Source organism: Euprymna scolopes, chromosome 6 (genome assembly GCF_053919585.1).
Source record: "Euprymna scolopes isolate OS-2025 chromosome 6, ASM5391958v1, whole genome shotgun sequence".
Classification (NCBI taxonomy): domain Eukaryota; kingdom Metazoa; phylum Mollusca; class Cephalopoda; order Sepiida; family Sepiolidae; genus Euprymna; species Euprymna scolopes.
Window position 1 is genome coordinate 23,117,595 of NC_136487.1, and position 15,587 is coordinate 23,133,181.

At 29.9% G+C, this 15,587-nt stretch overlaps 2 protein-coding genes across 9 annotated transcripts in view; one reads left to right on the forward strand and one right to left on the reverse strand.

Moving 5' to 3' along the window:
• The window catches only part of LOC145277569 (uncharacterized), a 449,159-nt gene that overhangs the window by 180,528 nt on the left and 253,044 nt on the right, over positions 1–15,587 (reverse strand). The window lies entirely within an intron of this gene.
• LOC145277571 (uncharacterized) lies at positions 2,910–12,066 on the forward strand. Its single transcript, XM_080129062.1, has 2 exons — positions 2,910–3,027; positions 11,577–12,066. Exon 2 carries the CDS (start codon positions 11,609–11,611, stop codon positions 11,933–11,935), a length of 327 nt encoding a protein of 108 aa, XP_079985188.1. The 5' UTR covers positions 2,910–3,027; positions 11,577–11,608; the 3' UTR covers positions 11,936–12,066.

A 15,587-nucleotide genomic window follows, 5' to 3' on the forward strand; every position in this document is an offset into this window, starting at 1 on the left:
TATCAGAAACCATTACTAGACTCCCCCCCCCAATCATTTTTGTCTTCTAAATGATATTGAACCTAGTCAGTACAGAGATGGGTGACCATTTGAGATTATCAGGAGATAATACTCCATCTAAGTGCATAAATTAATGCCAGCCTTGTTGGGAAATATAATTGGTGACAAACTAGTATTCTGTCATGAGGAAGGTTTAGGTCATCTGCTTTGCTTTCAATTATAATGCCTGGGATAATCATCAAACCTAACAGCCTTTCAAGCTGAAGAAGGGACTAACACCGATAATATTGTTTGTGTTTGTGCTATTGAAAAACGCTTTACTTGTGTGGCAAAGCTCATGTGGTGAATGTGGTGAACGTATATGAAAGGAACAAGCTGATTAAATAAATGTCCCAACGAAAAATGAATATTTAAAACAGAGATAGAATGTAATATTACTATCAGAATGACTACATTAATTACCGGGTGAGATTTATGATCGAAACCCAATTGCATTTGCAATCATATTTCTCGATCATGTGAACTGATTATAAGAACTGCATATAAATTTATAAAAAAAAAAACATTTACAAATTTAAAAAATTTTAACTATAACTCAAAACACACACACACATATATATATACATACATATATATATATACATACATATATACACACTGCTGTCACTTGGTTAAGATAACTTTAGTCTCTAAAATATTCATAAGACGATGAACAGATGAAAATAGGATATGTAATATATAAAATCATCTCTACTAGATTTTGAAAGTCAGACCTAAATAGCATTTTAATTCACAAATCAAATTTTAATTCTGACTAGCCAATTTTCATTTGTTATTCATGTACCATGCTATTAGCAATTAATGTACTAACATGGTACAATTCACTTAAAAAGAAAAACTTAATCTGCTCCGACACTTTTCTAATATGGAGAGATTCTTAAACACCTCAGCTATGGAAAATAGCTTATTCTTTCAGTAAGAATTAACGTTCCTTATTTGTGTGTGTGTTTTTTTTTTTTAAACTTGGATGTCAAAAAATAACAAAAAAGGCTTGATTATTATAGAATGTAAAATTAGTAAAAAAAAAAAAGTGAATATAATAGATTCTAGGCAATGTGGGTTCAGTATAACTAGTTAAAAATAAAGCAATCTTAAAATGAAATCATTGAACAAATGTGAATTAAAAATAGAAGTTAAAAACTGATAACTTATGAGAATTGATTCTAATTTTTATTAAAGTTGACTCCATAGTCCAAAAAGTAAAACCTTTGTTTTAGGAATCACAGTTGGTGAAAATTTCTATTTTATAACTAAATAATTATAAATATGAAAAACATTTTTTTTATTACAATCTTACTTGCGTCAGTGCAGTTCAATAGAAATTCTGCAGAGCATATTTCAGGAAAATAATTTCCCATTTTCATACGCATGTTCAACATTAATTCAAATGTGTTTAGGAAAACTGTTGCGGTGAGAAGCAGCAACAATTTTCCTATGCACTAACACAAGTATATACATTTAATATGTAATAATAATAATAATAATAATAATATATATATATATATATATATATGCACCTTGGAAAAGGGATATATTCGTTTGAAGTGGCTGAGTGGTATTGGCTATAATTTCAAGTAATAATCTAGTAAGTTGCCCTATTGAACGGGTGTTCATGGTCAAAGCTGGTATGTCCTTAGCATGAGACTTTCAGCATACCTTTTGCTATCTGTCACAGATGGCTTTACTAGTCGGTATTTATGGATTAACCAGCCAATCAAGTTCTTGTAAAGAGGAAAGACCCATATGTACTCACATTATTACATCAATGTATAATATTAATAAAAAAGGTAGAGACTGTAAAACTCATTCCACCATTACATCCTAATTCAGTTCATCTTTATCTGTTACACTTCTGCATTGTATTGCTTTCTATAAATTACACACACACATATGGAATAAAATTAGTAAATATTTTATTAAAATATAATAGTATCTACTAATGATGGCAGATTCCAATATTATTACCGATTCTGATTTTTTATAAATCTCTAAATATTTTACTATAGAGTTGTGATTTTTTTCACGATTGCCATAAAAAACACACTTTAAATGTGCAAATATTTTCTTAAACATCAAAATATACTGTTTGGGATGATCTATCGATTTTAGTTTTACTGGTAGTTTAAAATCAATAGATATTTATTATTTCATCATTACTTTAAGCAGTTGAAGATTTTGTTTTGAACAAAATAAAAAAAATAAAAAAAAGTCAATTAAAAGAATAGTTTTTTTGGCATCGGAATATATGCACAATTTTTTTTTACAATTCTGAAATCAATTCTGATACCCTCAAAAGTTCTGATTTTCCTGATTCTGATTAATCGTTCCAACACTAGTATCTACAAAATGTGAATTTTTTAGTCAATAACCTTTAATAAAAAAAAAAAAATATTAATTTCATATTAAGAATAAACTCATTCTTTGAATAATGACTAATGAAGTTATTATAAAATGTCACTTTTGTAATTACCTATAAGCAATATGAAAAAGCACAGGGTAAAATGAGTAGATTTCATAAAAAACTGAGATAGACAAAGAAAATATTGCAAAATGAGACAGAAAAAAAAAGCATTGTATGAAAGAAAAATTGGTTATAAGTAAACAAGGTGATTGTTTCCTGCTATTTTTATACATTTCTCAGGTTAAAAAACATCAAAAACAAAAACTTGACAAAAACAAAATGAAACTAAATCAACTTAATGGGGAGAGTTAGCAACAGTACAAGCTAGGTAATGAGAAAAAAAATTGAGAAAGAGAACAAGAAAGATAAAAAAGAAAAGAAAGAAAAAAAAATGAAGTCTGAACGCAGCCAGGAGAATAGGGAAATGTAGGCATGCAGGCTGCACCCATCTACTGTTTGCTGGAACACTAATGTTCGGAAAAGAATCAATACAACAGGCACAACACAGCGCCACACCAACGGAAGCAGTCCCCAGCCTAGGTAGACATATATATGAAGCTATGTAGGTAGGTAGATTGCTAGCTGTAAGTTTTTATGAAAAGAGGTGTTGGTAGTCGGTCAAGGTATAGCAATTAGACTTTCTGCAATGTAGAAAATGGTTTATTTAATTCCAACAATAAAAACAGTCTTTGGCTATTTAAAAAAAAAAACATGAAATAAATAACACACAGGGGAGTGATCTATGCAAGAGGAAAAAAAATGAATGAAAAAAAGTAAGAAAAATATGTCAGTTGGTGATTTCAGAAATAAATGTCTAAGAGCTCAGTGAAATACATATACATAAACATCCACTATATTCATAGGTAAAAAGACTAAAATTAAAAAAAAAGGCTAAATAATTATATTTCAAATATTCTAATATTGTTATTTTGCAACAAGTTGTTTTTATTCTTTTATGCACCCGAAGTTTAAATCTTTATAAAAGAAATCAAATTGTTATTTTTCAGATATTTATATTAAATATGAATTAAATGTAATTTTTTTAAAAAATAAATTCTATGATTAATGGAAATGAATTACTTCTGCAATTATAAAATGTACATAATAGTAGTACAGATTTCTTATATATAAGAAATGAGAAAAAAAACAACAACAAAAAAGAAAGAAAAGCAAAACGCTTTTCCTACCGACCACATAATTTTTTTGCCACTGCCTCTACCCCCCACTCACGTCTTCCAGACGGGCGGATGTATAAACAATAACAAAAAAGGTAACCTATTATGAAATCTATGTTGATTACATAATTGTACATAATCTATAAGGAAAAGCAATTTTCTTTGTTGACATGCAAGGAAATGAGAACCAGAAACCACTCACAACGTTATATATATAATGAGAGTAATTTAAAAATAAATACCAAAAGAAAAAAAAAATTACCTGCTCTGTAGACTTGTCCTGCATCTTTGGCAGAAAAAGCTCAACATGAATAGCAAATGATGAGGCAGTGACCCCATTCTAAACAGCAACCATATACAAGGTCAACTTGGGTGGGATAGTCACACATCCTAAAAACTGCACGTTTAATATGTATATATATATTTTCACTTCTCCACTTTCAAAAGTCTACTTTCTTCCCCCACTCCTCTTAAATTTTAGTAAATACCAAAGAATTTACTGACCAAATAACTTAATACTAACTTATGCAATAACCCTAATCTTATTAGTTGATACTATTCATTTGATATAAACTATTTTTTTTAATTGAAGTTATTTCTTTGAAGAATTTCAAGAATAGTAGAACACAGTTATACTAATTTAAATTAAATTTGAAGAGACATTTTCATTGGCACTAAAATATTTCTAAATCATAAAATAGACTTTAACATAATGAGTTATTTAGGAATGTCTGTTGTGTTTCTAACTCATTAATTATATTTGAATGTTACAAATTAGCAAACAGTACAAAATACTGCCAATATTAAAAAAAAACTGAATATAAATTTGTTCATGAGAAATTAAAATATTTCTGATTTAACATTCTTTTATAATATGAAGAAAGAATACCCTTAGAGCATTCAAATCCCTCATATCAAATTACAAAACCCATACCAATTTTTCATTAAAAGATCTCCTTGAAAAAGTGTTGACAGAGGCATCACCCCCATAAAAAATACTCTTATTTTGGACTTAGCAACCATTTTCTTTCAATAAAGTGAAAATGCAATCACATATCATTTTTTGAAGACAACATATGTGAATTGTACTTATGTTCTAAAGTTTTACATTTCATTGAGCTGATTATTGCAGAGTAATATTTTGGGTTTTAACTTTCATTGTGGACTTCAGCCTTCTCATTTTAAATTCAAACAATTTCATAACCAACTTAATAGTTGAAAGGTCAAAAATTAAACAGGAAAAATTAGATCGCGAGGAATCAGAAGAAAAGAAATGTTATATAATTGAATAAATGATCCTGCTTCAATTATTAGTTAAACTTACACCGTGTTGCCTGGGAGCCATTTTACTTTTGCAATTTTAACTATGCCATTTATCTGTTTTCTCAAATTGTTAGTTGTTTTTATATATATAATAGCAAATCCACTGTAAAAGTTAATTTAATTATTATGGTATTGATTGGTCATTAAATCTATTATCAATTAAACTAAATTGTTATAAAACTGTAACTAATTTGCTGAAGTAATTATTTTTCAATCTCTATAAAATTATTTGATGTAAATAACTCCCAAAACCTTTAATCTTTTAAATGTAAATATTTATTAACAATTTTAAGGCCAGAAATAAATTTATAATCAACTTATAATTTAAGTTCAGTGAAATCTTATTCTATTCTTTTTAACTAGTAACAAAAAGTTTTAACATTCATATAAAATTGTAACAAAAAAAAAAAAAAAAACTATCACATAATTTCAGATATATACTTAAATGCAAAGTTATAGATACAAATTTGTTTTGGAAGAATTCTTATCTATAAACCCACACATTATTCAAATAAAATTATCAATTAAGGGATACCAAATCATATTATATTCTTGTTTGATAGAATTTAAAATAAAATAAAATTATGGATTTTGATAAAATTTCATAAGGAGGAAAAGAAATTTATTTTTAATTAGATCTTTACTAATTAATCCTGATATATCAAATTAAGTTATCAAAAGCCTATCGTCAAGTATAACCCCTTGATAAAGATTAAATGAAAAAAATATATATACAATTGAAAGGAAATTGTATAATAGAATCTATGTTTAATATTTTGATAATGTTTTGTTTTTAAAGCAGCAATGATCAAACGTTACAATTTTCTTTTTTGGGGTGATTTTTATTTTTCTCCCCTGTTTCCTTCCCAAAATTTTAGCTTAAATGAATTTAATAAGAGGAATAGTTTTGCCTTAGTAATTTACTTTAATAAATAATCGAAATGATAGCAAATGGTGGCAAATGTTGAGGCTACAACTAGGCGGCATGTTCCGCCACACATTTTCTTCCTACTCTTCGCATTTGCACATGCACAACAACAACAAGAACGCTGCCGTCGCCCACCACTGCCGCTGAAGGTGGACTCACCAACTGCTTCAGTTCTAAAACAGCTACCTTGCGTCATTCACTTGACAACCACGAGAGACTCCTAGTTTTTAAGTTAGTTATGAGAATGATTATGACATAGCAACAAACACCAATAAGCCCAACACAAGGACAAGAGAGGACGGAGATGCTTTTATTAGTTGCTGTGTTATTTACACAGACAGGTGCTGCTGGGGGAATTGAATTTGGTAGTAAAGGAGAGTAACCTTCATATCTTCTTGTCTGCCTTACCCACACACCTCAGAGCTTCACGGGCTGAGATGCTCAGTGGAAAAAAAAAAAGAATGTTTTATGAAACAACAGTTGGATTTGAATATCTTAGGCTGGAAGTGTACACAAGCACTCATTTTTCACTTTAATTATGGGTAATATTATCTTGTGAAAATTCAGTATATTGATACCAGCGGTTTCAAAAGGTGCAAGACATACAGCTCCTTGGGGCCAAGGAACTTACCATAACTTCAACATGGCCTCGATCTTTTACATCTTTTGAAACTACCGTTATCAAAATTTTTGACTGTATAAAATTATCAATAATAAATATATTGTGCTCTTACAAACGTAATAGATCCTTCTGTTTATTCCTTCTAACTCCCCCCCCCCCAATCATCATCAGCTGGTTTTGTTATTCAACATGCTGCGGATGTACTGAACTCTGGGGTGGGCAACACTAGACGATGATGTCTCATGCCTGCTCTCCATGAGGTTTGATCTATAGGATTGATACCAGTTATGTTGCAAGCAGTCAAGTATCACACACACACACACACACAAAAAAAGCTTGCTTGTCAAAATCGGAACAGAACCAAATTAAGACAGATCTTAGATGAAAAAAAAAAAAAAAAAGGTTCAATATCCTACTGAAGTGTTAAGACATATTTTATTATAATTTAATAATTGATATATATATATATATATATATATATATATATATATAATTTATTTAGTGCCATCAGTCATAGACCGTTTTACTGTATTACGGCTTTTTAGTGTGGCTAGACAGGCAACTGTTATACATATGAGTCAAGAATTTCCTATAGTTCAAAATAAGAATGTAGAAAGATTTCTAAAGAAATTACAAACATAAGGAGATGCGAATAGTTTGGTCACATATCAACAACTTGAAAAGACGCCCCCCCCCCTCCCTCCATCTAACAAGCAGTTTCATTTCAAGAAATTGTCCTGAGAAAGCTTAGGTTATTATCAGAGTGTAGCTTATACATACATGCACATATCTAGCCAAAAATCTTTATATAAATATACATTTTATACATCTTTTGTATGGTTAAGATGATAGGCTCAACACCTTGGCACATCAATGTAAATCTAACAAAGCCCCCAGTTTAGCACGGTTATAAAATACACTTAAATATGATATTAAATTCATGCAGATTTTGTATTTTATTATAGAGCTAATTATTACTCTATTGATTATTATATTGTACCCAACATATAGTAATGATTTCAAAAGTTCTAAAAAATATGACGGGTGGCATCAGCTAGAATCGAAATCAAAGCATTTAGCATTAGACAGATAAGAAATAGTTAAAAATGAACCGACTTTAACACATAAATGCATATTCGCACATGCATAGAGAAGCATTTTAAGTCGACTTACACCTACTAAGTTTTTGTTTCTAATTCTGGTCCCTCAGCAGTTATTTTTACCAGCTAAAAACCTATAAAAGAATGGTCCACAAAAAAATGCAATCATTTGACCTGCTTTATGCTGCTCTGTGACCTTATGTCTCAAAGGAAATGCAGTTTGAAAAAAAAAAAAAAAATGGAGACAGACGTAGTGAGTTTTATAAATTAGATTATTACTGGTCTATACATGATAAGATTGAGAAGTTTTGGGTTCAGTGACATAATATTTAATAAATATACCATTCATAACAAAATTTGGTAATACACTTCACTAATAGAAATAATCAGTTTATTACTAGTATTATTAATAATGATATAATCTGATAAAAACTTATAAATATTTTACATCTAAGCAAACCAAACATGAGTTCCAAGTTGTTCAAATATAAAATTTTACAATAGTGAGATATAATTGTTATTAGCTTATTTCATATAAATAAAAAGTTTGGCCGCCTGTCAGTGACAAATTTTCCAGCCGTCAAATTTTTTTAAAACATAACCACATTGCTGAATTGATCTCATTTCGAAATGTTAGAGACCTTAACTACTTTTAAAAAACGTTCTACCAACTGAGCTATTTTGACTTACGGCTTAAACTATTACTTTAATAAAATAATCAGTTTTTGGTGGGACATCATAGATTTATGATTTATATCATATTTCAAATCATGAATTAAAACATAAGCGATAATTACAATAAATTAATGGGTAAATATTATAACGTTAGAAATTATTTTAATAGTTCCAAACAAATTATTTTGTTTTAAGCGAATATTTGGGCTTATAAGAAACATAAGTCTAGTTTATTTAAAAATAAATAAATAAATAAAAATAAAAAGGAAGTCATGTATGCTTGTAGAGAGAACTGTAAAAATAGACGTTGATAAAATACACTTGTTACATATTTGTGTATACATTAAAAACACATTCAACTATATCAGTATTAATATTGTCCATCCACATTATAGTTTGTCTATATCAATATTAAAATAAAAAAAAAACAAAACAAAAAAAAACAACCTGAAATATGTTAAAGCGTTTTAATACAAGTAGCATTAAATAGCAATTGCAAAATATGAGATGAGTGTGACCCTGTTAATTATGATAGGTTCAGTTGTGCGAATTAAAGAGCAAGCATATAAGTAAATGAGGTGAGTAATAAAGTTAAAAATAAAAATGAAGGAAAGAGTTTAATATTGATAGTAGCACAACTAAAGAGACACAGCCTTAGCAGTCACATAATTCATACCTAAAGAGGAGGAAAGAACCACTTCTACCTAAATCTGCTAGAATCTTGGGTCTCTCTTAACTTGGACCACATATAACAGGTGGCTGTAGTGTGCATTATAAAATATGTAAATTTCAATCATAAAAAAAAACATTTACAATAATTGAAAAAAAAAAAAAAAAAAAAGCCAGAGTACCCAATTGAAAATACAGGAGCTAAAGTATAATACTCAGGTGAAATTATACAATTAGATAATCGTGTGTGTGTGTGTTGAAAATAAGGAATTTCTTGAAATTTGAAAAAAAAAAAAAGAAAGAAAAGAAAGAAAGCCTTATGAAAACCATAAAAAGCATCTAAATTATAGGTATTTAATATAATTTGAACATTTTGGATAATCCTCCATCCTTTATAAAAAAAAAATACTTGAATATGAAACTTATGAAAAACTGTATACTTGTATCTTTAAATAATGCTCATTTCAAATGTCCTTTAATGATGCTCCATGACTACATCCATGTGTAGGCCACACATAAAAAATTATACGTCTGCATCACAAGAATTTCTCCATTTTTGTTGTTAATATCCAAAGTTTACAGTAAAACCTATAAATTACACTTTCATAATCTTTATCAGACTATTTCTATTTTTCAAAAGTGAAAAAAAAATTTGTTTAGCATATTTTAAATTACATCAAAAACCCTATGTAGACTAATCAAAATGTACATACACAACAAATATATTTATTCAAACTCCTAAAAATTTGTACTAATACTTTTAGTAGTTTTCAAATTGCGTAAGACACAGCCTATTATCAAATAGATATACTAGTAAAGTATTTCGGCAAGTAAGCTATACAAACTTTTGTGTAAAGAGATGAAACACAAATGTTTTTTTATAGCTTACTTGTCATAAGTATATTTCACTAATATATTAAGCACTGGCGAAGTAAATACTAAAACAGTTATCTTCACACGCGCACACTAATGAGCAGCTTCCGTGCACACATGCGTGTTCAATCCCAGCCAAAATGACATATTTACTATTTCCTATATTGATTTTTCCCCCCTTCTATCTGACGATACACACACCATAGCCGCTTGTGCAAGTGTGTGCGCTGTACATGCAATCTACATAAGCATGCACAATATTTACCTCAGGAAAAGATGTGCAAGCTATAGGCTTTTTTTTTTTTTTTTTAACTATTATTGTTTGTTTGGCTATAATTTTTTGTTATTTTTTTTCTTCTCTTAACGATAAAATTCATGAATAAAGCTTTGAAGATTTCAATTTAAACAGCAGCAAAACTACGTGGAAATAAATACATGCACTTTATGAGAACATGTGGGCTGGCGATATGCGGATACAGGAAACAATACAACATGGCACAACAAGTCGGAAATAATTCTCCGTTGTAGATTTCTGGTCCGAGACATTCTTTTCTAATTTCACTAATATAAACTTGCATTTGCCACGTGACTCTTGAGGAAAATAAGGAATGAATTTTCTTTCGTATGGCACTACATTATTTAACTAAAAGAATTTCAGTGGCATTGTTTTGATCTTCGTCTACAAAGAGTTTAAGACAATACCCGCACCTCAATATTTTTAATGGACATTTTGAGAGATAAATATTTTTTTTACATTGTAATCACATAAATTGGCTAACCTTAATTTAAAAAAAATATTTAATGGCTATAAATCGATTCAATGATGATATGAGTTTTAAAGTCGGGCTTAGATCTGATGAAGATTAAATTTGGACAGTATATGGAGATGTGTGCAGTACTGGAGATTGAAAAAAAAATATGGAGAAAAATGTAGGATAGTTGAACTGACAGGGCCAATTAGCAAAAAAAAAAAGGCTGATGCAAACATTGGAGAAAGTGGATGAAGTTGAGAGAAAGAAGGACTAATAAAGACCTAGCCAGAAATAGATTAGTTTGGAAATCAATTTTTAAAAGCCATCCAATACAAGCTATATTTGAACCTGTTTAATGTAATTAAATATACTTAAACTACAAAATGACATGCTTTAATATTTGAGAGAAAAAAAAAAAAAAAAAAATGCCAGAAAAAATATATTCATTGAATGCTATTATTAGGGCTATGACAACAGCATATTCTTTTCCTTATTTTGATTCTCAGGTATATATCCATTGATATCATGTTTTTATGGAGAGTGATGTGATCCTCGGTTGATTAATTGTGTCTGTGTCAGATATATACTCGATGAATCAAAACAATGAAAAGAATATGCTGTTGTTATAGCCCTAGTTATTATAGAGGTCAGATTTGAAATGTTTTTGTTTTTTTAAAATCTGGAATTGAAGTAAACACGAACACAAACGTTAAAATTCATAAAACCAAATAGTTCAATAATTTTCACAAGCCTACTACTCAAGTTAAAACACACACACAAACACACTCATATGTATATATTATACAGACAAAATATAAATAAAATATTTTGTCTCTATAATATATACATATGTGTGTATGTATTCTGGAAAATGCCGAGTAGGTGCAGCTAGTGTGAATGTGTGTATATGAAATATATACACATAATTGTTGCCCTAGAAAAGAGCACGTGATTCCATTTCCGTTTGATGAAAACCGGTTTCTTTTTTTTTGTTGCAGGCCATCCACTAGTTCAATAGGAGCCTTCTATCATGTCTGAAAGTGACATAATGTTCAATGAGCGAGATCGGATATGCGCTACTGTACAACTGACACTTTCCACTGATCCAAGTTATGACAACAGGAATATTGCCAGCACCCTCAAACTACATCGTTGGATTGCCATGAATAATAGGGACGTGCCCAGGGTGATGAAAAAGTTTCCAGCTACGGTTATGGTCTTTGGTGTGGTTTCAAGGGAGGGCCACATCATGCCACCTCACATCTTCAAAGTGAAGACCAAAGTGTACCTGAATGTGCTGGAGAGTGTGGTGATCCCCGGGTGCAATCAAGTGACTGCTGGCAGACCCTGGGTGTGACAACAGGACTCTTCGCCGGCCCACAAGTCCAAAGAGACCCAAGCTTGGCTTCAGAAAAAGTGCTACGACTTTGTATCCTTCTCTCACTGCCCCCCGCCCCGACCTGAATCTGTGGGAAAACTTCGTTTGGTCATACGTCAAGAACATCACCAACATGACCTCCCACAACATCAAATCCTGTCTGATCACCGCTATCCACCAAGCTCCCACTGGTGCTTGTAGAAAAGGCATTCTCCCAGTTCTGGACCCGTATTGAAGCGGCGGTTAAGGCTGAAGGTGGCTACATTGAATAGATGTCAGCTCTACTACATAATCAAATTACCTGAATTGATTTTTTCAATAAAAGTTTTAAAATAAAGCTGTAGTGTCGTTTTATTTAAATGAACAACTTTATCATTATACCTTGTATTTTCATTAAAATGTTTTAGAAATAAATCATATTTAAATTTTACAATAATGCCAAAAATAAAACCTTTCAATAACAATTAGAAACTTTTGTAATAAAAATAAAAGTGTTTTGTAAAACAAAATTTTAATTGGATTGATAAACTATCAAAAATGTATATTTTAACTGATAAATTCTTAAACTATTGGTCACATAACACTGAAATTAACAGGAAATGGTACTCATAGACCAAGGATTGTTTATAATGAGTAAGATAGATGGATGAATAATGTGTACAGAAATATGTCGGCAGGTTGAAATGCAAAATATTTATTTAAACTTGCCGGCATATTTCTATTGTGTGCATGCGCAAATTCCTTCATAGCTTGAAGTAGTTAAATTTAAAATCTTATCTATCTGCTGATAGCTCAAACGGTAAGGGATATTGCTTGCTAAATGTTTTGGTCTCGATTCTAGCTGATGGCACCAAATTTTTTTTTTTTTTTTTTAAATCAGTACTATATATATATATATATATATATATATATATATATATATATATATATATATATATATATATATATCCATATATCCAATAGAGAATTGGCTCTGTAATAATATAAAATTTGCACGAACCCAAATATATTTAAGCATATTTTACGATCAGGTAAAGCCAGGTGCCCTCTGCTATTACAGAATATTTCACATAAGACAACAAAGCTCCTCTCCCCTGACTCCTAAACCCACTTCTTCCAACTTTGTTCAGTTAATAATGTTTTCATCAGCCAATGAGATTGCAACTATAGTATTCCAGGAAAAATAAGTAAATGTGTCTTTTTATTATTAGAAAAGTAAGTAATGGGACCATTAATCTGAGAAAATGTTAAAGTAATATTAATTGATATACAATATTTTAGATAATCGTCAAATGTTACAACCAGCAGGAAGATTCTTTAAAAAGAAAAAAAGAAGTTTTGAAAATTGCAAAACTGTCTTATTCCAAATAATTTTATCAATATGGTGCTTTATATTACATTCTGTCTAGCGACAAAAAAAAAAAAAATAAAAAATAAATAAATTAAAAAGGTTACTTCTAATGGTCACACACACATACATATAAATACACACTCACATTACCCATCCAAATTCATTCAAAGGAGCCGAATGAGTGCCTAGTGCTAAACATAAAATCAGTTTTTTTTATTTTGTTTTTTTTTTTCAAGAAATGAACATGTCAGAACGCCATTATGAGGTGTACATGATGTTTTCACTTGAATTTTCGCCATTATGAGGTATACATGATGTTGATGATGAGGTATACATGATGTTGACTTTTCGCCATTATGAGGTATACATGATGTTTTCACTTGAATTGATATTTTAGCTAAACATGTTACAACATTTTAAACATTAATTTCATGTTATTCTTTCACTTAGACAATGCTGGGTAGCTTTGCTAGTCTATTTTAATAAATCAAACCAATATCACATTGGTCATAAAACCCAATCCTTATGTAAACAATGACTAACAAGACTAATCAGTGAATTTGTCTTATTAAAATCTATTGCCTTTCAAAATAACAACAATAAAAAGCAATGAAGTTTTGTTTTTTCCCTATGATTAATAGGTCCTATAAATCATTTGTTGCTGCTGTGTTGTGGCAGTTATTAATGAGTGGTGCATTAGTCAAACACAAATAGTAATGAAAAAAAGAAAGACATCTTCTATGAGTATTGATTAGATATCGAAAACTTTACAAAAGGAAGACATAGTCTGAAGAGGTAAATTCAAGAAAGATTACCGAGATAAAGTGAAGATATAAAATGCCTTATTATTATTATTATTATTCACAAAAAGCTTTCACACAAGTCATTACCAATGTTGCTTCTTGATGTCCAAGTGACAACAAATTTCCCCAGATGTCCAGCACTCCTTTTGATAAAATGTGAAGTTTCCACAACAACTGTTTATCAAGGATTTTTCATTGATAATAATTGTTTGTTTTTGTTGTTATGTACTTCCATTTCTTGTCATAAATAATTTTACCAAGAATTCTTCATAAGTTTTGATTATGGCTGAAGGAACTTTTATATATATATATATATATATATGGTAAAACTGGTAATTAGTAAAAACCTGAAGAGAGTGCTCAATACTATTGCAGAGCAAATGCGTGTTTTTATTTATTTATTCAAAAAATTTTTTATTACCGTTTTATCTGTAATTTGAGTAGCAATAAGCCGCTACTGCATTCCAATACTCTCTATGCCCTTTCAGTTGTGCTTGAAATGGTTTACTATTATGCATTTACGACTATATAGAAAGGTTTATTCAATGGGAGAGAAAAGGCTGTTACTTCAAGTTTTACTTTTGTGTTTGACCACGGCCACCAAGATATTAACTGAAAAATGCCTGCAGGCAATGTAGATAATATTTGTCGAACTGTTACTATCGATACTATATGACGGCATTTTTAAAAAGAGCATTAAAACATTAAGAAAAGAAAGGAACCCAATTCGATTAATAATGAAACTGAATTTTATTCAATATAAAATATAATTATCTATGTAAAATTAATTAATTTTAAAGCAATCTACAATCTAATACTGATAAAACTGAATTATGAATTTAGGAAACAAACAAAGAAACATAAAACACAAATAATTCTTGGCCTTGACAAGATCACAGTGTAGTAGTATCTGTTCTGATGCTACAATTCACCTTTTCTGTCGTCGGTCAGTGGAGGAGAAATCTTTCATGATTGAGACAATTTTTATTTTTGTTCCTATCCAGAGTGTCCCTTATTGTAGAGCTGGATTTTTCCTACACGATTATATGTTGAAATATTTAAATAACTTTTACTTTTAACACAGAAATTATATTTAAAGTTCTGTTTTTCTGTTTTTCTATGTTCATTTTTTCCCATGTTTTTCATCAAAATGTGTAGCGTATTTTATTCAGTTACATGGTTAGGAATCCTATACTCCGCTATAGTCTTCATTTTCATATCAGTGCAGAATACATGAATACGCAAATGAAGTTCACATAACTACTAAAAGACAATCATACCATAATATGAACATTGGTTAAAAACTAAGAAAATATAGTAAACATCTACGATATTAAATCTGGATGGTGGTGAATTTGGGAAGGGACATTATTATTATTTCACTCACTAGGAGTTGTCTCACAGGCCATCATCAGTGATCGCTCACTGGCAGTAACCTGTGGTATTTGCTGGAGACCGAGTGACAACAAGTCTCCCC

Coding starts and splice junctions, on each gene's coding strand:
- LOC145277571 (XM_080129062.1), top strand. CDS start 11,609: ATGTCTGAAAGTGACATAATGTTCAATGAGCGAGATCGGATATGCGCT.